The sequence below is a fragment of the Phascolarctos cinereus genome, unplaced genomic scaffold, assembly GCF_003287225.1.
Source record: "Phascolarctos cinereus isolate Bilbo 61053 unplaced genomic scaffold, phaCin_HiC Scaffold_7;HRSCAF=346, whole genome shotgun sequence".
NCBI classification, from domain to species: Eukaryota; Metazoa; Chordata; class Mammalia; order Diprotodontia; family Phascolarctidae; genus Phascolarctos; species Phascolarctos cinereus.
This window is the reverse complement of record NW_027556180.1, coordinates 53,494,553-53,517,593: the sequence shown is the minus strand read 5'-3', so window position 1 is coordinate 53,517,593 and position 23,041 is coordinate 53,494,553. Positions and strand designations below refer to the sequence as shown.

General features: G+C 37.5%; 1 protein-coding gene across 5 annotated transcripts in view; it reads left to right on the top strand.

Moving 5' to 3' along the window:
• Positions 1–23,041, top strand: part of U2SURP (U2 snRNP associated SURP domain containing) — a 103,630-nt gene that overhangs the window by 50,583 nt on the left and 30,006 nt on the right. For all 5 annotated transcript variants that reach the window (XM_020970904.2, XM_020970905.2, XM_020970901.2 and 2 more), the window contains 8 exons: positions 810–897; positions 2,524–2,646; positions 4,651–4,807; positions 6,139–6,234; positions 6,996–7,062; positions 11,261–11,423; positions 19,987–20,097; positions 21,852–21,970. In XM_020970904.2, the coding sequence (XP_020826563.2) occupies positions 810–897; positions 2,524–2,646; positions 4,651–4,807; positions 6,139–6,234; positions 6,996–7,062; positions 11,261–11,423; positions 19,987–20,097; positions 21,852–21,970 (924 nt within the window). The remainder of the gene's footprint in view (positions 1–809; positions 898–2,523; positions 2,647–4,650; positions 4,808–6,138; positions 6,235–6,995; positions 7,063–11,260; positions 11,424–19,986; positions 20,098–21,851; positions 21,971–23,041) is intronic.

The window sequence follows — 23,041 nt, the reverse complement described above, 5'->3', positions numbered from 1 at the left end:
CACTTGATTTTACTCATCAGTAAACTTCAGACCCAGAGTGGACTGCCAAGGGTTCCTCTGTCCCCAGATCCCCTATCCTTTTTATTCCCCACTCTTTTGGTCTTCCTTTCCCACTGAATCAAATAAGGCAGGTTTTAGAAATATTTTCCTATTTCTCTTATGAAAATAAAACTTTTGTTTTTTAAAAACTACTTTAAAAATTTAGACTATTGATTTTCTCTTCATATAGTCTAGGAACATTGCTCCCTTGGGACTGAAGGCAGTGTTAATTACTGAATTTTAGTTCACTGTTTCATTAATTAAAGAATTAAGCTGCGCTTCTAAGATTTTGTGGTATAGTGGAAGGAGCATTGAACTAGAAATCAGAAAATTTGTGTCCTAGTTCTGAATTTCCTACTTTCTGAGCTGTGTGACTTTGAGCTGATAATTTAAACTTTCTGAGCCTCAGTTTCCTTATTTGTAAAATGGGAATAATAAAGAATTGTTTATAGTCTTATCCACAGTTGTGCTTTGGGAGACCAAGCTTCACTGAGTCCAGTGACTTGAATTGTAGGAATCGTAGAAGTAATGTCTATGAAAGGGTTTCATAGATTAAAATATGGTACTAAGGAGGTGACTCTTTAGCAGAAATTCAGAATATTGCCAGTCCTTTAAAATTGCACAGTTGTTGCTTGTATAATTTAGCAACTAATTCTTGGTTTTTAAGCATTTAAGAATAGAGATGAGTACTCACTAACAAGGATGGAGAAACAATTGTATTTTATGACAATTTTTGTTAGAGTTTTAAAATAATATTATTTGAATTACAGTTTTGAAACAAAGTTGTGTCAGATATTTTCAGACCTCAACGCCACCTACCGTACAATTCAAGGTCACTTACAATCTGAAAACTTCAAGGTATGTGTATAAATTCTGCATCTTGTTGTATGTATTTTTTAAAAGTCCCAGCAATTTTGATAGAACCTTAAAAATCTGAACATCTCACAATATCTTTGTTTTTAGCATTATGCCATTTTTGGTGGCAAAAATTAATTAAAAATACATTGAGGGGGCAGCTAGGTGGCACAATGGGTAGGGCACTGATCCTGGAGTCAGGAGGACCTGAGTTCAAATCCAGCCTTAGACCAAAACACTTGACACTCACTAGCTGTGTGACTCTGGGCAAGTCACTTAACCCCAATTGCCTCAGCCAAAAAAAAATGCATTGGCTAACTTTGCCTAATTGCTCTTAAATGTTTATTTTTTGGCTTAATTATCTTGAGTAAAAAAAACCAAACTGTACCCTATACCACTACATCCCAGATATTTGTTAAAAAGCTTGTTAAGACCACTTACTTTCTTTGTTTCTGTCTTTGTTTTTGCTTTTTGGTGAGGTAGTCGGGATTAAGTAACTTGCCCAGGGTCACACCGCTAGTAAGTTTCAAGTGTCTGAGGCCGTATTTGAACTCAGGACCTCCTCACTCCAGAGCTGGGGCTCTCTCTACTGTGCCACTTAGCTGCCCGCAAGGCCACTCACTTTGTAAGGACATATACCAAATGGCTGACTTTTCAAATTTTGCTTCTTTTAATTGTGTAAAATCTGTCACTGTAGCACAGTGGTATAAGGGTAGAGATACAGAATTGAATAAGCCAGTTATCACATAAATGAAACATTTTTTATGTCTTTGGGTTAGGTGGCAGTGGAGTGAAAGGGACTAGGAATATGGTTCACATCCTGCCTCTAGACATTTATTAGTTTGTTTAACTACAGGCAAATTACTTATGTGGAACATGGGGATAATATTAGCACCTACCTTGAGTCAAAGTTAACATATGTAAAGTCCCATGCAAACCTTAAAGTGCTGTAAAGCTGTTAGTGATAATGATACATTGTATCTATCAGTTATGCACGACAGCTTTAAGGAAAAGCAATAAAAGATAATTTTTAATGCTTCTTAGAAACTACATCTTTTAGAAAATTTGGTTATTGAAGGGAGATGACTGGGGATCTGCCACCTTAGAGATGATCTCAGGAGAGATCATATTGATAGAATTTATCATATATTTCTACTTTTAGTGAAGTGACTCTTGATGGGGGTAACTCTGCCAGATTCCTTTTGATACTTCACTTCATTAGACACTATTGAAATTAAATAGCCTTATTCTTAGGGAATATCTCACTGTATGAGTTACCTTTAAGGTTAATAAAGGCATCCCAATAATTCTTGAGGGGCTTCAAATGACTTTATACCTAGTTTATTGTAGTTCTAAATATTTTCAGTTATTTTAATTTTTTTAAATAATGAATTCTTTGTTACATTTTCATTTGTTTTTCAACAATCCATTATCTTTGATCCAAATCATTGACATTCAGAACTAAAGAATCTGGGAATTTAGAATCTGGAGGCGGGTGGACAGGAGGACGCATTGCATTTTTTGGTTGGGTTTTAAGAGACTGAGGCCACAATTTAACTGTACCAGCTTTACTTTTTAACTTTCTTGATAGATGACTAGTGGTTTCCTTTTGTTTTTATTTTTTTTAAGCAACGAGTAATGACCTGCTTCAGAGCATGGGAAGATTGGGCAATTTATCCAGAACCATTTTTGATCAAATTACAAAATATATTTTTGGGACTTGTAAATATTATTGAAGAAAAAGAAACAGAGGTAGGTGTCGCTGCTTGTCTTTCTTTCCTTTGGGGAACAGGATAACTTGCAATGCAATAGAACACAGTAGAGGTTACAAAAGGATGGTCATTAAGTAATAATGTTAAAACACAAGACATTTTCAAAATGGGCTTCCTTTAGTTCATACTATTTCCTCATGGCTTCTTTGAAGTTACATGTGTATGTGTGTCTTAGATATCTTGAATTGATAATAGTGATGATGTTTTCACAGAGTTCATTTCAAAAAGATTTTACAGCTTTTCTGGTGTGAGAGTGCTCGCTGAGGCAGTAAACATAGAAGCAGGAGGAAGAGACTAACTTGGCTAGGATAAAGTGACAGGGCTAGAATTAAGCAGTGTAGACAAGAAGTTAATGGATAAACAAGCCATAGGGTGATTTTATCCCTTCAACCTATGGGACAAGGCAACAGAGAAGCAGTGCTGTTAACCCTGCTTTATCTGAAAGAAGAAAGTAGGCTGTTCCCATCTACTAGTCATCCCCAGAATAGCCTCCTCCTCACCCCAGATACTTCTTGGAACTGAGCATATTCTCCTAATACTCTCTGGCCCATTATTTTAGTTTTGTTTGACCTAGTCAAGGGGATTAAGCCTGATCAAGTAGATTGGGACAGGTCAGTTTTTACTTGGTCTTATTTGAAAGAAATCTCTTCCACGAAAGGATTATTTTAAGATGTACTTATTTTTATTTGTGTAAAGAGAGTACTTACAACTTACTGCACAATTGTAATTTTAGCCCTGGAAATAAACCTTGGAGCTCCTCTAGTGGCAACACTGGTATTAGAATTTTTGAAATGATTAAAAATACCTAATAATTTGAAATCTTGCATATAAATTAATATTAATAAATTGACATTGACCTAATTAATAATTAATATTATTAAAGTTCTAGGCACTATTCTAGGTGCTCGGGTTAGAAATACAAAGATTGAAAAAATCTACACCAAGTATTTGAGTATCTTATATATGAGGTACTCTGCTAGTTGTTGACATGTAATGAACATAAAATGTAGGTCTTACTTTTGAGAAGTTTACAATATAAACGTGTGAAAGTTTACAATATAGACAGGAAACATAGGCATGTGAAAAGATAGCATGTTAATATATTCCATATATACCACATGACTGGTACAAATTAGAAGTAGTTCAGAGGAGTGAGTGATCTTGTCCTGCTGTATAGAGTCCGGGAAGGGAAAGCTTAGTTGGACTTTGAAGAATGAAAAGCATTCAATTGTTTTTGGTGGGTTAGCACTCAGATTTAAAAACGATACTAAATCATAGCTTAGTGCTATAGCTATTTTTATGTTACGTGTTGCTAATCATAAATATTTGTTGAATTGTTGATTTTTTATTATTGATAGACTTATTTACCAGCCAAATTTGTTTCCTTGGAAAATTAATAGTTTGCTATATTTGGTAATGAGAAGAAAAAAGTGTATTTGAAAGTTTTGTGTAAATGCACATGTGGCTATAATAATCAAAGCTGTGCATAGTTAAACTGATGAATTTAGTGTTTTGAACAGTTTCATAATGACTTTAATTGAGCAAAACAAACTCTAAACCGATGTTTTAATGGGACCATCTATGATTTTCATTTTCATTAGAAAAAAACCTGCGAATTCAGTTTTAAAGTTATGTACAAAAAAGTTTATTATGCCATTTCTTTTTATTTTCACTTTTGTCAGTAGACTAAATCTTAATTCATATGTGCTCTTTATCATTTGATTCAGCAGGTGTTTTTTAGTTATCTACTATGTACATAGCACTGTACTTATCCCGGAGATATGAAAATGGGTACTTAACCCTGTAGGAGTTTGTATTCTAGTGAAATATAAACCATAGATCTCTCCTAAATATGATAATTGGCATCCATGTCTCAGTAGGATTGTACTAACTTGTTAATAATCTTGTGGAAGATGCTGTTAAGTGCCAAAGCAGCAGCTGGTAAGAAATACAGGAGGACGTTCATATGTCTGTGTTTCTGTAGGAAGTACCAGATGATCTTGATGGGGCTCCCATTGAGGAAGAACTTGATGGTGCACCCTTGGAAGATGTAGATGGAATTCCTATTGATGCCACTCCCATTGATGATCTCGATGGAGTCCCCATAAAGTCACTTGATGATGATCTCGATGGTGTGCCTTGTAAGAGAAACTTTTGCCTTTGATTTTATGTAGAGAGAAGGAAATAGATTGACACGTGAAATTAAGCAGATTTTATTCTTAATTTTTCTACATGAAAATAATGAAAAATGTCACATAGGATTTTGTGATGGAAAGGTTTTATTTTATTTGGATTTGTGTTTGTTATTTAAGGGGAAAAAAAGTTGTTGGGTGTGTGTGTGTGTGTGTGTGTGTACACACATACTACACTGAGAGGTAAGTGTGCTTGGTGGGTAATGAGTGGTCTCACCTTAGGATCTTGCTTCTGCTGCCTGGCCTTGTCCCATCCTCTCTGGTGCTCAGGGCCACTCTAAGACTAGAAGTTGCAGAGCCTCGGCTGTTGTGCATTGATAGAGGGAAAAGTACAGAATTTAGACCCAGAAAGTATAGAGATCATCCAGTCCAGCCTTTGTGTTTTATAGATGAAGACCTGTAGGCACTTACCCAGGCGAGACAGAGAGTAAGTGGCAGAAGTGGGATTCAGACCTTGTTCCTCTTCTTCCCTGTATAGGAAAAAGCACTGGATTCCTAAATCTGTGTGACACATATGTATGTGTGTTTGTTTCTCTTGGTGACCAAATCTGATTGCCTTGTCACAAGTCCTTGTCTTTCTCAGACTCTCTGCAGCATTTGACCCTGTTGCTCCCTTCTCCTTCTGGAGATCCTCTGTTCTCTGGGTTTTTGTGACCTTGTTCTCTTATGTCTCATACGGTTTCTGACTATTCCCAAGTCTTCAGGTTTGCAAACAGTTTTATGTATATTTTCTCATTTGATTACCTCCCAACACAACTTTATAATACTAGCTAGCATTTATATGGTACCTGCCATGTGTTAGGTTTTAAATACTAAATACTTTACAAATATTATCTCATTTTAGATTCTCATAACCACCCTGGGAATACTTTGGTGCTATCCTCTTTTTAGAGTTGAGGAGACTGAGGCAAACAGAGGTTAAGTGACTTGCCCAAGGTTAAATGGCTAATAAATATCTGAGGGCAAAATTTGAACTCAGGTCTTCTGACTCCAGACCCTAAGCTCTGTGCACTTTTCCACCAGCTCTAAGACAGATGTTATTTCATTCCCAGTTTGGAGACGAGGAAATTGAGGCAGAGAGGTTAAATGACTTGTCCAACAAGTCAGTAGGGTTGGCAGGGGGAATATTTTCAGAAATGAATGTGTTATAAAAACAAAACATCCTTAAATCATGGGATAAATATTTTAAAAATCATTGACGAACGATATAGATGCTGTTTTTTAGCATTACTTTCCTTGGTTGTCACCTCACCTAATAGTGCAGTTCTTTGCCTCAACAGTGGATACCTCTGAAGATTCAAAAAAGAATGAGCCCATTTTTAAAGTAGCCCCATCCAAATGGGAAGCAGTAGATGAATCGGAATTGGAAGCACAAGGTGAGCAGAATGCAATTCCTTATTAAGCTTTTTTTTCCACAAGTAAATAATAGCTAGCATTCATGGCACATTTTACAGATGTCATCTTCTTGTGCCTGGGTTAAGGGCAGGGGCAGCTCCTGGTGTTTATGTAGCAGAAGTTTAGAATCAGAGATATGAGAGGGCCTGTTAAGTTCTAAGTAGACCAGAAAACGCTCCCTGTCTCGTTTTGTGCCCTTGTTTAGCTGGCCAAAAGTCTCTTAAGTGACATAATTTGAATTGAAAATCAAAGTACAGAATGACAGGACATTTGGGAGCCAATTTCAAACTTATCTTGCCTGTAGGAATTAGTAGGTTGGAGGAAATGAGCCCTCCACTCTTAGTGAAGTTTCTCCCTATCCTTGTACTTAGATTGACTTTATGAGTGCCCCAAGCTAGGGTGTGCTCATGATGTGCACACATGGATGTGAACAAGGTGCATATAGTGTGTCCACAGGAATATGTGAAGTTTCTGATCAAACAAGAAATCTTCAACACAAGCATGAGAATTTTAGTCACCTAGTTTATACAGATAGAAGTGCGATGTAAGTTTGAGTAAAGAATTAAACTTACATATTCCCATGAGGGATGCAGTGCATGTAAGAACAAAGAAATGGCTGTTAATACCATACAGATAAAAACTTGTGTAATGCAGACCCCTAGCTCTAAACCTGGAACTGGCTCTGCTTCTACAATAATGTTAATTTACCTTATGGAATTACATCCTTTTCCCCTTTATTCAGCGGTAACAACATCTAAGTGGGAGTTATTTGACCAGCATGAAGAATCAGAAGAAGAAGAAAATCAAAAGTAAGAATCTAGGATCTTAATGTGCTCAGTTTCTGGTGTGGGTGCCCTTTTTTCATCAGGGGGTGTGCTTGAAATAATAGTGAAGAGGGGGAAAAACCGGTAAGGGGATCATGTTCAGATCCTCACTTATTTTCCCAGCATATAAGGAGCTTTTGGCTTCTGGTTATAGTGCTTCTCATTTCAGTGAGCTTTTTAGCTGTAGTGTATTTGTTTTCTCCCATCAAGTTATGAATCTCACTTTGTAGTTAAATATGTTAATTGATCAGTGGCATTTCTTTCAGATCTCTCTTATCAAATATTGTATTGGGCTCCGTGGAAAGTGATTTTTAAAGAGGTAGAAGGAATAGCAGTATCATTCTCCATGTTATATAGGAGCTTACATCGTAAAATAGAGTACCTAGAGAGACAGACATATTCACACAAAGAGTGTGCACTTAAATACTTGGTAGTGTTTTGAAGAAAATTGGAGGAGAGATCTTCAACAAGAGGAAGGGCAGGTCTGGTAGTGTCTTTTCTCTCTCTCTGTCTCTCTCTTTTTATTTTTGGTCAGATACTTTTTGGATTTTTCCGTGAATTATATCGCTTAACACTAAGACTAGAATTTAAAGAATGCCTCAAGGGACCAAGCAGCATAAATTGGCACAGTGCATTTTTCTATCCATAAGGCAAAAAAAAAAAGAAGTAGAGTATAAAATTTTATTTCAAAGTAAAATTATAATATTTTTGTGTCATTTTGCTCCCAGTCCTCCTAGTTTTAAATATTTTTTATATTTGTCTTTTGGGTATGAAATTGTAGTAATCTGTGTTGCAAAATCCTTTAGGCTATAGCTTGCTAGTATAATTGCTGCTTTGAGTTAGAGGTAGCACTTTCTATATCAGCCCTTTTTCCATGGCAGTATTGGAAGATTAAAGATCTCTATATAAAAAGGAGAATTTTTTTTTTAAATGAGAGCTTGAACAAGAGAGAGCCAAGTCAGAGTTGGGGTATGTAAAAATATGAAGGAATACCAGTGTCTTTTAGGTTTTGGGGAAATGTAATAATCACTTTGGTGAAAATCAAGTTTTGCATGATTAGAATGTTCTTATAAGACAGATAATTTTTCTAACATTATGAGTATAGCAGTGCTAATCAGTAACAGTGAACTACATAGAATAGCATTCCCAGAGCAAGGATGTGTTTCAGAGATACTTATTTTAGATACAGCAAAATAATAAGCATGTTGACACATTTGCATGGTAGACTTTTATCTTTTTCTTTCTTTTTTTTTTTTTAAGAGGAAGAAAAGCCTTTACTTAATACTGTTTTCTAAAAAGCGGAACTAACATCCATTAAGTCATTAAATTTTGATGTATATTTGATTTTGTTATTCTGAACCATTAACCTAGTTCATGTGTTCGAGTGTTATAACAGTCTTAAATTGATGAGTAAGACTTGAGATTCCAGTGACTTATTTTTTTAGCAACAAATCAAAGTCACACTTAAGTTAAAGCTTAATAACTAGAAAAATAATGAGTGAAGCCAGAATTGAAGATAATGTTTCCAAAAAGTTAAGTGGCCTATTATATTTTAAAATGATTTTTGAATCATCCTGATATGTTGCAAAGGTTTGGGTGATGATTCCATTTCTTTAAAAATATAATTGCCTATTCAGTTCAAATGAGAAAGATTTGGGGATTTCTTACAGACTGATTGAAGTTGATAGGGCCTGGTAAAATAAATAATTGTGCAGGTAGCTTCCTGGGGTATGAAAGACAGTAATTTATATGGGCCTTTTTGTTTTCACTTTGTGGTAGTATTCTCACCAGCACTTGAATTTCTTTGTGTGTGTTACACTATTGCCCTCTAGTGGCCAAATCTAAAATAGTATTTTACTAACTACATTTTATGGGTGATAGAGTAATTGGTTGCTACAGCCCTGAGGAAGAAACTTGATTTTAAAATAGCAGGTTGGAGCTTTAGAAAACAAGCTAAAAATTAACTTGCTTTTTTTTTGTTTTGTTTTGTTTTGTTTTAGGCAATTGGGGTTAAGTGACTTGCTCAGGGTCACACAGCTAATAAGTGTCAAGTGTTTGGTCTGAGGCTGGATTTGAACTCAGGTCCTCCTGACTTCAAGGCCAGTGCTCTATCCACTGCGCCACCTAGCTGCCCCAACTTACTTGCTTTGGTTGAAGATTTGTGTATGTCTATTATGTACATACTGCTTTGGAAACTTTATGGATTAACTGAATTTGAATTCTATTATGCTTCAGAAGTAGAAAAGAAAGATTACAGCAGGACTAGTGAACAGTTCTGTCTCTGACATGAACTTTGTGGCCTTTCAAAAATCAAAACATTTCCAAAACTCACTTGTAAAATGTTTTGGGGTTATATCTCATACCCAGAGTCATGATTCACTTCTAAAATTCATATAAAATAACTGTATTTTGGAAGCAACTGTCAGCTGTTTTTTTGCTTTTAGGAAGGGAAGAAAGGCCCTACTCTCCTCCCTCTCCCTCTGCTGCACTTTTCTGCTCTCTATATAGTATGTAGAAGAGAATAATATAAAATAGGGCTTGAAATGTAGGATGAAACCAGCTCTTATGTGGGGGCTTTAGCGTGATGCTTAGACCTTTTCCTAAGGAAGATTATTTTGTTGGGAATTTATGAAAGGATGGGGTTTTTTTGGGGAAACTGGAGTCAGGGACACTAGCTAAGGAGATTTTAGTATAATCCAGGTGAGAGGTGATGAAAGCCTGAAATAGTGGTGGTGTGGCATTAGAAGAGAGGACATGTTCGTGAGGGAGATTGTGAAGGTAGAATTGAAAGGACTGGGCACCTGATTTCGATATGGTGGGGGGAGTAAAAGAGGGAGGTAGAAGAGTGAAACATTCAAATTTCAAACCTGGGTGACTAGCTGTTGTGTAAACTTGGTAAAGTAGCTTTGAAATGTTATATGTATAAAGGTACTAGGACTTTTTGTATCAAGAAAAACAATTTACCTGGCTACCTATCCTTTTGAGATGTAAACTGTGGATTATAAAATAGGTTAGATTATCTTTCTTTATTACTATATTGACATTAATTGGTACTTAGCCCCAGGTTATTGTTTATTTTCAAAGTTGCTTTTACAAGTATATTATTCTTTTGGAAAGTATTTAGTATTTAGGAAGTTTAGTTTTGATGACTGCTTTTGCCTTTTTGTGTATCTCTAGCAGTGAGCACAGTGCTGGCACATAGTAAATGCTTAATAAATACTTGTTAATTTGACTCAATTAAATATGTATTAAAGAAATCATACCTGTTTATAATAAAGACTAGACTAATGATAGGTTTCTTGATCCCTTATGCCACTTGGTTACTATCTGTAGACCCCACTGCTACCAGCAAAAGATTGATTACCTAAGGCAGTGATGGGAATAGTAACTTTCCAGGGATATAGAGTAATATTGATAGTTTGTGTAGATCAACACTTTGTGGGCAATGTTTTTTGAAAATTTAGTATTTAATATTGTCACTGTGGCTTCTTACAGATTATGTGAGATTTAATGTTTAAGAAGAGCGTTTGGATCGATTATTCATTTGATTAAGTAGTTTTACAAAGGGGTTATATGAGAGAATTATACAACACCACAAAAGCAGTATGTAAATTAAGTGTGATTTTTATTACTTGTTGGAATCAAAACTTTTTTTCAGAAGACTTTTCAGAGTTTTATGTCAATGAGAAAATATGAGTATGTGTTAAGCTACCCTGCCCAGAGTTCTCTAGAGTCCAAGAAATAAACACTTAACACTATGGAAAAATCATCAATTTAATAAACATTTGATAAGCCTTTGCTAATTATTCTGGATGCTTAATAGTATGATTAATGGATGAGACAAGAAGGAAGTAGTTCCTGCCCTTGGAGAGTTTGTTTTACTGGAACAGCACAGACACAGATGACACGATTTTTGGGGGAGCACAGATATAGACAGAGGGAGAAAGGAATTGATTCAGAATGGAATAGATTTGGCTCTTAAGAGATACCAAAATATAAGATGTATGTAGACAGAGAAACAAACACAGAAGCAAGGAGATGAGCACACAGAGACCAACCTGAAGAATAAGAAGAACTCAGAGAAAGAGAGGAACTGAGAGCCAGGGAAGGGCTGAGTGAGAGCGCAGAGAATACGCTGTAGCACTAACTTGAACTTGCTAACATAAGCTCCTTATTCCCAAAGTCAAGAAGAAGAGAGTGAAGATGAGGAAGACACTCAGAGCTCCAAATCTGAAGAACATCATTTGTATTCCAATCCAATCAAAGAAGAAATGACAGAATCCAAGTCCTCTATTAAATATTCTGAAATGAGTGAAGAAAAACGAGCTAAACTTCGAGAAATTGAGGTTAGTATTAGCACGGAGTATGAAAGTACGACCAAGCTCATAAGAAAAGGTAATGTTTGGTAATTTGGGTCATAAAGACTAGATGTCTCCTGAGTTTGGATGATCTGTATTAGTTAGGTGATACGTTGTGGCCCAGATTAATTCCTCTATCATGCCTGGCCTGTGAACTGGGAAAAGTAACATTTCTTTCTAACAGCAGAGGTGATCTGTGTGGGGATTGTTATTGTAGCTGAGATGCTGGTTGGTATTTGAATGTTCTGGAATGAGAAAAAAGAACTTGTGCTGGATTAGAAAGAGCAGGGAAATTGGACCCAGAAAATCTGGGTTCGGGTTCTAACTTTGCAACATGCTCCTTATATAACTTTGGCAAGTGGCTTCACCTGTCTAGGCCTCAGTTTCCTCCTCTAGAAAATGACCAGGCTGGATACAATCGTTTTCATGAGTTGTTGTTACTTAAGGAACCTTTCCCCTTCTTGGGAGCAGACTGTTTTTTGTTCTTTTTATGTGTTCTTTCCTGCCAGATAAAAGGTAGGATATTTTATTGGGGAAGATCCTCTTGAATCTTTACCCTCAGATTGTGACAAAGGCTTCCCAGGAGTTACCATCTGTAGTGAAGGAGTAATGGAGTCTCACACTTGAAAGAATAAGGTTGACAGAGAACCGTGAGTTTCTTATGTAGTTTGTGTTTACATTATACCTTTCGTTTGTGTTATCTTATTTCCTTTTCCCTAAGTAGTCATTGGTGTTGCTAGGTTATTGCAGGCCTTTTCCCCACCCATTTCTCATACACAGTCAATTCAAAAACCACTGATAACATTTTATTATGAGCTGTGCAGTATATCAGTAGGGTGTAAACTTTGGGTGGAGAAATCAGTGATTTTCAGAGTTATTGGTTTGTGTGGTTTCCCTGCAGTGTGCTAGGGAAGTTCATAATATTTAACGTTACGGAAATGGCACATTCCTCATCTCTTTTCCGAAAAGTGTGACTTTATAGTATTATATGTGTACTCTAAATTGCCCACAGAAGGACTTACTCTGTTAATGCTATTTAAATCTGACATATAATACTCATCAGAATACATTTTTAATTTAGTTTCTGGAGGTTTCTTGAATTTTTTTAAATGTAAATTGAATAGTCAAATTACAAATAAATTTAAACAGAATAAATAGGTTAAATAAAAGGCTTGACCTAGAAAATTCACAGGAGAATTTCATAGTGAATCCTGAATTATGTCATTAAAGTAAACCTTTTCTAAAAAAACTGTTTGGCAGGTGTCATGGTAGAGTAGACTGTGACTGGAGCACACAACCCCACCCCGCCATTTATCAGGCCTGAGTTGTCAGGTGTGCATTTCTCAGATGGCTGTTGGGCCTCTTTATATGCCACACTTGGTTTAATTTTGATGGGAATGGTTTTCCAATGCTTAGTGCATTTTTGCTGTCTTAAGTAGAGGATCCTGACTAATTTACCCTTTTTGATGACTTTGGTGCTCTGATTACTGTGTTAGATGTCTTTGGTTTCTGGTTTCAGCCTGTCAGACTGGGATCTATCACTTGTAGGTGTTCCTGTTGTCCTGCCTTCCATTTAGATGGTTGCTTCTGATTGGTTTGAACTGGGAACAGAATCATAGAATTAAAGAATTTTAGTGCTAGAAAGAACTTTAGAGATCATTCAGTAGACTGTAAGCTCTGTGAGGTTAGAGACTATGTCTTGATACTTTATACAAGAAGAAGAGAACCTTGTGCAGTGTGGAGCTGAGGGAGCCCATGCTACTCAGTGGCAAAGTGAGAGCTAAAATACGCACCTTTGGCTTCTCCTCTAGGAGAATAAAATATCCTACCTTTTCTCTAGCAGGAAAGAACTCGTAAAAAGAGCAAAAAACCCCAAGAAGGGGTTCTTTAGGTAACAAAGACTCATAGAGATGATTGTATCCAGCTTGTTCATTTTCCAGAGGAGGAAATTGAGTCCCATAAAGGTGAAGCCACTTGCCAGAATTATACAAGGAGTATGTTGCAAAGCTAGAACCTGAACCCAGATTTTCTGGGTCCAATTTCCCTGTTCTTTCTAGTCCATTTATGTTTTCCCTCAAACTTGAGTCTGCCATGACTTGAACTGGCTACTGAATTCAAGAGACCAGAATATTAATCCTGGAGCCATTCAGTAACCAGGCTTAATTAAAAATTGTATGTTGAATCAGTGAGTAAACCACACAAGTAAAGGGACTTGGTTTGTCTCATCAGCTCAGGGTTTTAGGGAATGCACATGGTAGTAGATTTTAGATGTTAGAGATGTATCTCTGTTCATATAAAATCTCAAGGTACTTTAAAAACAAAATTTTAAGTGAGGATTGGGGGTGAAGTTACTAAGAACCTATGGTGTTGTTCAGTCACTCTTTTCAGTCTTGTTCAACTTTCTGTGATCCCATTTGGGGTTTTCTTAGCAAAGATACTGGAGTGGTTTGCCATTTCCTTTTCCAGATCATTTTGCAAATGAGAAAACCGAGACAAAACAGGGCTAAATGACTCGCCCGCGGTCACACAGCTAGTAAGTGTCTGAGGCAAGATTTGAACTCAGTTCTTCCTGACCCCGGGCCTACTGCTCTGTGCACTGTGATACTATCTGGCTGCCCTTGAGGACCTGTCCTCATGAGTAAATTACATTGTTTTAGTTGGGCCTTTGGACAACTGTGTGAGATGTTCAGAGGCTTTTGTCATTTCTGGGATGTTGAAGTGTGATATGTCGTACTGAGGGAAGAGTTTGGATTTGAATCCTATGCCCTCTGATAGTTCTGCGACCTGAGGAAGTCGCCATAACCTCTCTAGGCCTTGTTGCATCTCTAAAACGAGAGGGTTTGGACTAGATGCCTTCCAGTTCTAAATACGCACTCTCTTTATGTTTATCCTAGAGGAGAGATTATTTAAAGTGGATATGATAATATTTAAGACTCTTGGACGTGGTGTAGTTTGAAATTATTTGGGGAAATTATATTTAGAAAATACCAAAAAATCTAGGATTATTTAAACCAACTATTTAAGAGCATGTCATATGAAAACAGTTTTAGTAGTTTTAAACCAACAGATATTCAGTTATTCTGTTCACAAGTCTACTAATTTCCCAGCATACTGTCGATGGGCTGAGTGTTTTTAGACTGTTAGAGGTGATGTTATGAGAAGAATACTGAACCAGGAGTCTGGAAACCAGGGCTTTTATCCAGCATCAGTCACTCACTGTAACTCTTCACTTATCTCTGGATTTTGTTTTTCTTGTCTATGAAACGAAAGGGTAGGAATAGGCAATTCTTATCTTCCTTTCCAGGTTCTGAAATTCTATGGGCACTACGGTGCTAGGCTTGGAGTCAGGAGATTCTGGTTCAGGCCTTGCCTTGACACACTCCAGCTTTGTGACCATGGGTGGGTCTCTTCACTGAATCCTGTTTTCTCATCTGAAATAGGAATAGGGACTGGACCTGTGACTTTGAAGTGAGGACTCCTTAATAAAACAGTCCTTCTGTTTATGAAGGTCAGCGCCTCTGCCACTGAGAGTCCTAGAGAGTTGTCTAGGGCACTGAGAGGCTCAGTGACTTGTCCTGGGTCACACAGCCAGTGTTAGAGGGCCCCAGGTCTTCCTGGCTCCAAGGTCAGCTCAGTATCTACTAGGTAGGATAAGACCTGTATTAGATCTTATAGGGTAGTTGTGCAAAATGCTTTATAGACCTTAAAGCACTGTATTAATGTGAGCTATCTGTTATAGGTGTTAGAGATTAATTACACTAATTCTAAAACTGTTATATTGTGCCTGTGATATGACAGTTCTTTTCTCATTCTGCTAATCTGGTCTGACTTTTTCTGCTTGAGATTGATACTTCTTTCCAAGACTAACTTTTCTTTCTCTGCTTTGAAGGGACCTTCTTGACCTTTGACAGCAATCAGTCCAATTCTCTCTTGCATATTCAGAAAATTTTCCTTTCCGTACTCTTGCTTCTAGCTACCTACAAACCTGTCTAGGTCTGCCTTTTCCTTGGGACAGAGAGAGAGAGAGAGAGAGAGAGAGAGAGAGAGACAGACAGACAGACAGACAGACAGACAGACAGACAGACAGACAGACAGTCCTTAGCAACAGTAACTTAACTTTTTAAACTTTAGGATAGTTCCCAAGTGTTCTAGTTTGGGTAATAAGAAACTGTTGCATTAGCATTGGAGCTTGCATCTCTGACTCCAGACTCCTTAGCTGTCATTCTGAGAGTAGTCTCGCGCCTTATTTGATATACTTTGTACTCCTTTCTGTGCAAATGTTATCATTTACGTTATGTTTGTGTTTCTTAACTCCCTTTTTATTCATTTTCAAATTCCTGTTAGTGGGTTTTGAATAAATGAATGTAAGCATCTGCAGTCGTTTTAGGTGGAAATTTTTTTCAAGTAACAGATTTTCTATCTAGTAGGATTTTAAAGTAAGTACAGGGTAAATTAAGAGCAGTAACTATATTTTGTAAAATCCAAGAAAAGCAAGGACATGTACATAATATTGGTAGGGAATAAAATCCACTATGTATTAAAGAACTGATATGACATTGAGCAGAAACTAGATACGAAATGTTAGAATATTTTCTAAATACAAAAACATCTTATTTACTCAAGCATCACTGGGTAAGGATAGAGCTGTTCCAAATGAGTGAGATTTTCTAGATGGCTGATACTCATTTTGGGTGCCAAAACTTTAAAAAATGAAAATTTTTCTATTTTCTTTTCTTTTTTAAAAACAGAATATATAGATTATAAATTAACCTTTTCTTGGTGGCTACAGGCCCTTTGTGAATATCAGCTCCAGTACTATAAATACTATAAACACAATGATGTCCTCACAGTTTAGTTAGATGTGTAGGTATATGACTCTTGGACCCATTATAACAGTGACTACAGACTACTGTTTTTTGAGTTTGTGCTTTTGTCATTTTTTTTTTGTTTCTTTGACTTCAACTTTTAGTATATCACTAGTGATGTATGTATTCTACTTTTTGCCTTCTGATTTGTGGTATGTGACCAGGCAACCAAATTTACTAGAATTTTGTGGAAAGCAAAAGTAAATGCTGTGTGTGAGGGCCTGACATGCTGTTTATTCTGTGAGGTAAAAAATTATACCAGGCACACTAAGAGAGCCTCATAAGGATTCAAATGTGACCTTGTCAGTATCTCTGAGGCTTAGTGTGCAGTTTGTTCCATTATTTGATTGTGGTTGTGGAAAGGTATATCTTGCCCCAAAGGAGTGAAATGGTGGGGTGGACTAGCATTGTGTATTAAGAAAATATGATTATGTAAGGAAACCTGGTAATTAGAGGAGAAAACATGATGAAAAGCCCTTGGGCAAAAATTAGTATAGTCAGGAACTAAGAGATACTGTCATCTGAGCATGCTCAGATGACCTGGAAAGAAAGGCAGTAGTTGAGGAATTCAGGAAACAGATCATGGTCTTGGCATATTGATTGGTGTAGGGGTTTGCTGGAGCTCTCTTTGCCGGAAGCAGGGTAGCCAATAACTTTTTGATTTATTTGATAAGTCAGTCATCAACTTATTAAATGCCCACTTTGTGCCAGCTGTGCTTGGTGCGCAGGCAAATGACTGCTCTGGAAAGATGTGCATCTGTAAGAGGTCACAGAATAAATATATTCAGAATAAGTTTCTGCAGTCAGTTCAGTACTTATCATATCCCTGCTATGTGCCAGGCTGAGTTCTGGGGACACAGTCACAAAGAATGAAATAATTTACTCGCGAGCTAATGGAGGAGGCAGCAAGGACTTATAAAAAATACATGTAGTATATAACTCTAAAGCTAGTAAGTATAAATAGATACAAAGTAGTTAAATACAAGGTAATTTGGGAAAGGGCAGTAGAGGGAGCCTGCAGAGTAAATAAAAATAAATAGAAAGTAGTTAGGAAATGAGGCATTAGGGTGATCCGGAAAGGCTTCATATAGAGAGTGTTCTTGGGCTGTCTTGAAGAGAGATTCTCTGAGATGGGGTGAGGAAGGAGTGCATTCCATTTATGGGGGCAACTGGTGCAAAGGTACAAAGGTGGGAGATAGAATGACAAGTGTAAGGAGCAGAGAGAAGTCTGGTTCAGCTGAATCGTAGAGTCTGGGAAGGGCAGTATTGTATAATGGAGCTGAAAAGATAGGCTTGAGCCAGATCATGAAGGGCTTAAAAGCGAAGTGAGTTTCTCTTTGCTGCTAGAGTCAGTAGGAAGTGTGGAGACTTTATTGAGTTAAGGAAGTCAGATGGTAAGAGAAGAGGTAATGAGGGACTAAACTCAGGGTGGTGGTAATGAGAATAGAAAGAACGGGTTGGGTGCAAGATGGTTTTGGCACATTTAATATTACAAACTTGAAGGATGGTGGTGCCTCTGATAGAAATGGAGAATTTGGAAAGGGGGAGGGTTTGGAGGGGAAAGATTATGAGTTCTCTCTCTCTCTCTCTCTCTCTCTCTCTCTCTCTCTCTCTCTCCCCTCTCCTCTCTCTCTCTCTCTCTCTCTCTCTCTCTCTTTGGCTTTTTGGTGAGGCGATTGAGGTTAAGTGACTTTCCCAGGGTCACACAGTGTTAAGCGTCTGAGACTGGATTTGAACTCAGGTCCTCCTGACTCCAAGGCCAGAGCTCTATTGACTGTGTCACCTAGCTGCCCCTATGAGTTCTCTTTTGGACATGTTGAGTTTCAGGTGTCCACAGGATGTCCAGTTTGAAATGTCCCGTAGGCAGTTGGTGATGTGGAACTGAAGCTCAGTGGAAAGATTGAGGCTAAATCTGCAGATTAGTGAGTCAGCATAGAGTTAATAATTAAACCTGTAAGAAGTGATAAAGTCACCAAGAAAGTGTAGAGAAGAGAGAAGGTCTGGAACAGCCTTGGAGAGCACTCCAGTTTGGGGATTGTGATGTGGATGATGAGTCAGCCCAGGAGACTTGATGGTTACCACTGCATTGAGCTTTGCAAAACTCTTTGCATACTTTGTCCTTACAATCCTATGTGGTAACAAGTAAGTACATTAAAGTTATTATCCATATTTTATAGATGAAGAAACAGGCTCAGAGAACTTATGTGATTTGCATACAGTCACCAACTAAAGAATACCAGCAGTGGAATTTAAACTGGGTCTTTGAGGATTCAAGTCTAGCACTTTTCTGTTAACCATCCTAATTCTCTCTTTTAAAAGGTAGCACAATCAAAGAGCCATTTTATATCTGATTCCTACTAACCAAGTATCCAACTAGTCATTTTAATATCTTATCTTTGAGTTTAGTTTTTTTCATCTTTAAAACAAAAGAGTTGGAAGAGGACATTCATATCCAAATTCCTTTCTAGCTGTAAATGGTGGAAATTACGAGTATGTTGAGGGGAAATAACAGTCTCATCTTAGAAATTATGATAGGCAAGGAAAGCTGGCCATATGTCATGTGCTCCACGTTTTTATAGAGCAGGTTTCTAGTGGTGCAGAGAAAGGCTAGATAGGATCCCATGGATTAAACTTTGACATGACACATAAGTCTGGGAGGGATGGGAAATATCAGTAATAAAATTCTGAATGCAGAGAGAGAAACATTTATGATGAGGTGGGAAAAAAGTGAATTGTCCAGAGACCTATCTGGATGCACAGAGAAACTCATTGGCCAGCTTGGATGTTTTTAGACTTGCATCAAAGGTGAGCATGGGCAGATAACAGAGTTTGCATACAGAAGTAGGACAGCACCTTTTAAGAATGATGTCCAAGTGCTAAAGGCATTGAGCTGGGCAAGAGTAACTAAAGACAACAAAATAGGGCTTTTCATTTTAAAACTTTATTGGGGGAAAGAGGGTTGGAATGGCTCCTGTGGTCAAGAAGCTAACAGACGGCTATGGTCTGGATATGTGAGGTGATCAGGTAAGTAACTGCCCAAATGTTGATTGATTATTCCAGATATGCTATCAGATGTTTGTATGTCATGTCTCTTCTACTGTGCCGAGGGGCGCCTGCCCCTGCATTGTGAAGTAGGTAGTACCAATGCTAATTGATCCTCTTTTACAGGTGGGGAGACTGGGTCTCAGGCACGTACTGTGACTTGCCTGAAGTAACCCAGCTATAAAGTGGCAAAGATGGATGCAAACCCTAGGTCCCACTCTCCCTCCCTAGCAGCTATGGCCAGTCTACTCTGTCTTGTCTTGAACTTTTTTCTGACTTAATTACTCATTACTGCAACTAGGTGGTGCAGTGGATAGACTTTCTGAATTTAAATCTGACCTCAGACACTTACTAGCTAGGTGACCCTGAGCAAGTCACTTAACCCTGTTTGCCTCAGTTTCCTGATCTGTAAAATGAGTCAGAGAAGGAAATGGCCATCCAGTCCAGTATCTTTGCCAAGAAACCCAGATAATCTCGTGAAGAGTCAGACACAACTGAAACAACTGAACAACAGCAGTTAAGTTTGCATTGGTCTTCATAAGCCAGATAGGAAACAATGACTGTGGTGCTTGGCCTCAGGAACCTTTTTTTGATCAAGCTTTTGGTAATGAGGACAAACTTTTAAATGCCCTTTTATTCCACAGCTCAAAGTGATGAAGTTTCAGGATGAATTGGAATCTGGGAAAAGGCCGAAAAAACCAGGGCAGAGCTTTCAAGAACAAGTGGAACACTACAGAGACAAACTTCTTCAGAGAGTAAGGGGAATTCTATATTTTGGTATTTGCCTCATTGATTAGACTAATGGCTTAGAAGTTTTATATCCTTTTAAAAGAACATAAGAAATTGGCTTATTTACATTTGTATTCTCTGAATTGTAAACATGAGAAACATTTGACAACATTTGGCATGTTTAGAATTCTATATTAAAAGCCTTTTGAAGTAGGCAAAAGGGCTTTATTTAAGGGGTCGGTGTAGCCTCTATCACCTATAAAATTATAATAGATTAATCTTTTTAGGTATGTCTGTGAGACCCTGGTGGTAGCGAAGGGGTGATATTATACTTGTGACAGTATGAGATGTTCTGGACCTCACTGTAGAAATGGCACAAGGAGCCTGAAAGCAATTTGAATTGGTGAAATTTTGGATTGTAGGAAACTTCTGTACAGTGTCTTGAAGCTGAGGCGCCAACACTGCTGACTACATGGACCAGGAAATGTTACTGTTGATTTAGGCTACTTTATGAAACTAGCAGAGCTGGGAGTGATGAATATCATTTTGTCCATCCTGTCTTGTCTCTCTGTCTCCTCTCCTATCCTCCACTCCTCCTCATCCCCTCCCCCCAAAAAAACCACCACTTATTTTTCTTCAGATTTTCACAAGGCTGGAAGTCATAGAGTAATCAGTAATGCTGCAGTTATGTGCTGATTTAAAAGTTGCTTGTTTTAGGCATTTAACTGCATTTATAATTGGAAAAATATGATTTCTATGCATTATAGTACCCAGTCTCTTTATCACTTTCATATTTCTGATCCAAATGAACATGAAATGTTTTCAAAACTGATAATTAAGCCACAGAATTGATTGATTGGTATATGAAGCTTTGGGGAGGTAGTGATTAAGAGTTTTGTAGTGTATGAAAAATTATCTACCTCCAAACTTATTCTTTCAATAGACTTGATGGTAGCAGATGAAATTTAATGGTTTAAAATCACCGACATCTGTTCTAGAACATAGTTGCCTCTTGGATCTTTTACGTTTTTCCCATTTTAATTGGAAAAGGAAGGAATTGTCTTGAGCAGATTTCACCCCCCTTTCAAATTTTATAAATTTGTGAAGAAAATTCACATTAGTGTAGAGCTAAATAAGCCTTGGGAAGGAGTGTAAAAATTATTCAGGAGACCCCTGCCTTGTTCATTCCACAAACATTAAGTGCCTACTGTGTGCAATGCATGTTGAAATAGGAGATAGGAAGATGAATAAGAAATTGTCCCTGTCCTTAAAGGAGATATTAGTAGAAATTGATATTTCATTTGGAATTGTAGAACAGCACGTAGACTCCCTATGGGCTAGGACCATTCATTTTTGTTTTGAGTCCCTTGTAACAAGTACAGTGTAGATATAGTGCTTGGCACATGGGTACTTTGCATATCTCATTGATTTAGGACAAGCAAATATTGGAAAATTGCTCAGCCAGTTTATGTCTTCTGTTAAATTGCTGTAAGACTTTTAATCTGCCAGAACAATCACCATTTATAATATGGATAAACTATTGGCATGATAAGATACTTACCCTTTTTTGTCTATTTTTATGCTTATATTTAAAAGCCTACTTTTAAAAGATGTCTTCTGTGTGAAAGCATTTCAGATGTTAATTAAATTCACATATATATATTTGAAAATCACATAAGCTCAAAAAAACCCAGTAGTGGATAAGTGAAATTACACAGAATTTTAAATTATTTGTAAAATGTGACAAATCTCAGAAATGCTTTTTTAAAAATTTTTTTAGGAAAAGGAGAAGGAATTGGAAAGAGAGCGTGAGAGAGACAAGAAGGATAAAGAGAAACTGGAATCTCGATCCAAAGACAAGAAGGAAAAGGAAGAATGCACACCAACAAGGAAAGAAAGGTGCAGCCTTTGTTATTTTGCTCTTGGGAGAAAGTTGGGGGTTTGGACTGGTGTGACTGTTATGTGACGTTTTCATAGCAAATAGAACGAAAGCCAGAAGGACTTTGGAGGTCATCTAGTCCAGGATCCTCATTTTACAGATGAGGACACCAAGACACAAAGGAATCATGGCAGTGACCTGGAAAAATGATGTTTTTGGTCATGGGCTCAGTTGGTTTTTGCCCACAAAGGGCGGCAGTATTTACTTGGAGAATAAGGGAGAGTTCTGGGCTTGGTTGTGTGGCCATCTTGCCTATTTCAAGGTTCAGATTGTATCTTAAGTTCTTACCTCAGAAGAGGAATTTAGTTGCAGTATCACATACCAAACCTAAGAGTCAAATGACCAAAACAACTCACTAGATCTTCATTATCTCCCAGATAAGCAGCTCTCACAGATTAATGTGCCAGTGATGGCTGCCTTCAACCTGGAAGTGGGGGAGGATGAGAAAAAGGAGCCGTTTACCTTCACTTCAGCTCAGAGGGGCTTCAGTTAGGAAGAGAGGTTCACACTTCTGGGTTCACCAAGTTACAGGGTGTCATAAATTTGCTTCTGTTTGAGCCCTGTTGCAGCGTACGGTTTCTTAATAATTGTAAGGGCCCTTGATCCAGAAGATTTGGGCTTCATCCTTTGAAATGTATTTGAACCTTGGCTAGCTACAGCTGAAAGGTTTTGGTAAAAGAGATGCACATATGCATCATGTGACTACGATTGTTCATGGCAGACATTCCTATTCCAAAGAGCTCTCAAAGTGATTTAAGAAAAAGTAAAACATTTCACATGCAACTTTGAGATTAAATTCATTCATCTTAAAGCAAAGATTGATGCTTTTCCTGTTGCAGCAAGAGGGAAGGTCATCATTTATGTGGAACTGTCCACCCTGTGTTTATGTCCCTGCTTCATATGAAGTCTGGGACCGTATCATGTTTGGTATAACATGTTCTTACTATTAACCTTTTGCTCTTGAAGAAAAGACTATATTTTTTCAGTAGTGTGGCATTAGTAAGAAATGATAATTTGGTAATAAAAGCCTT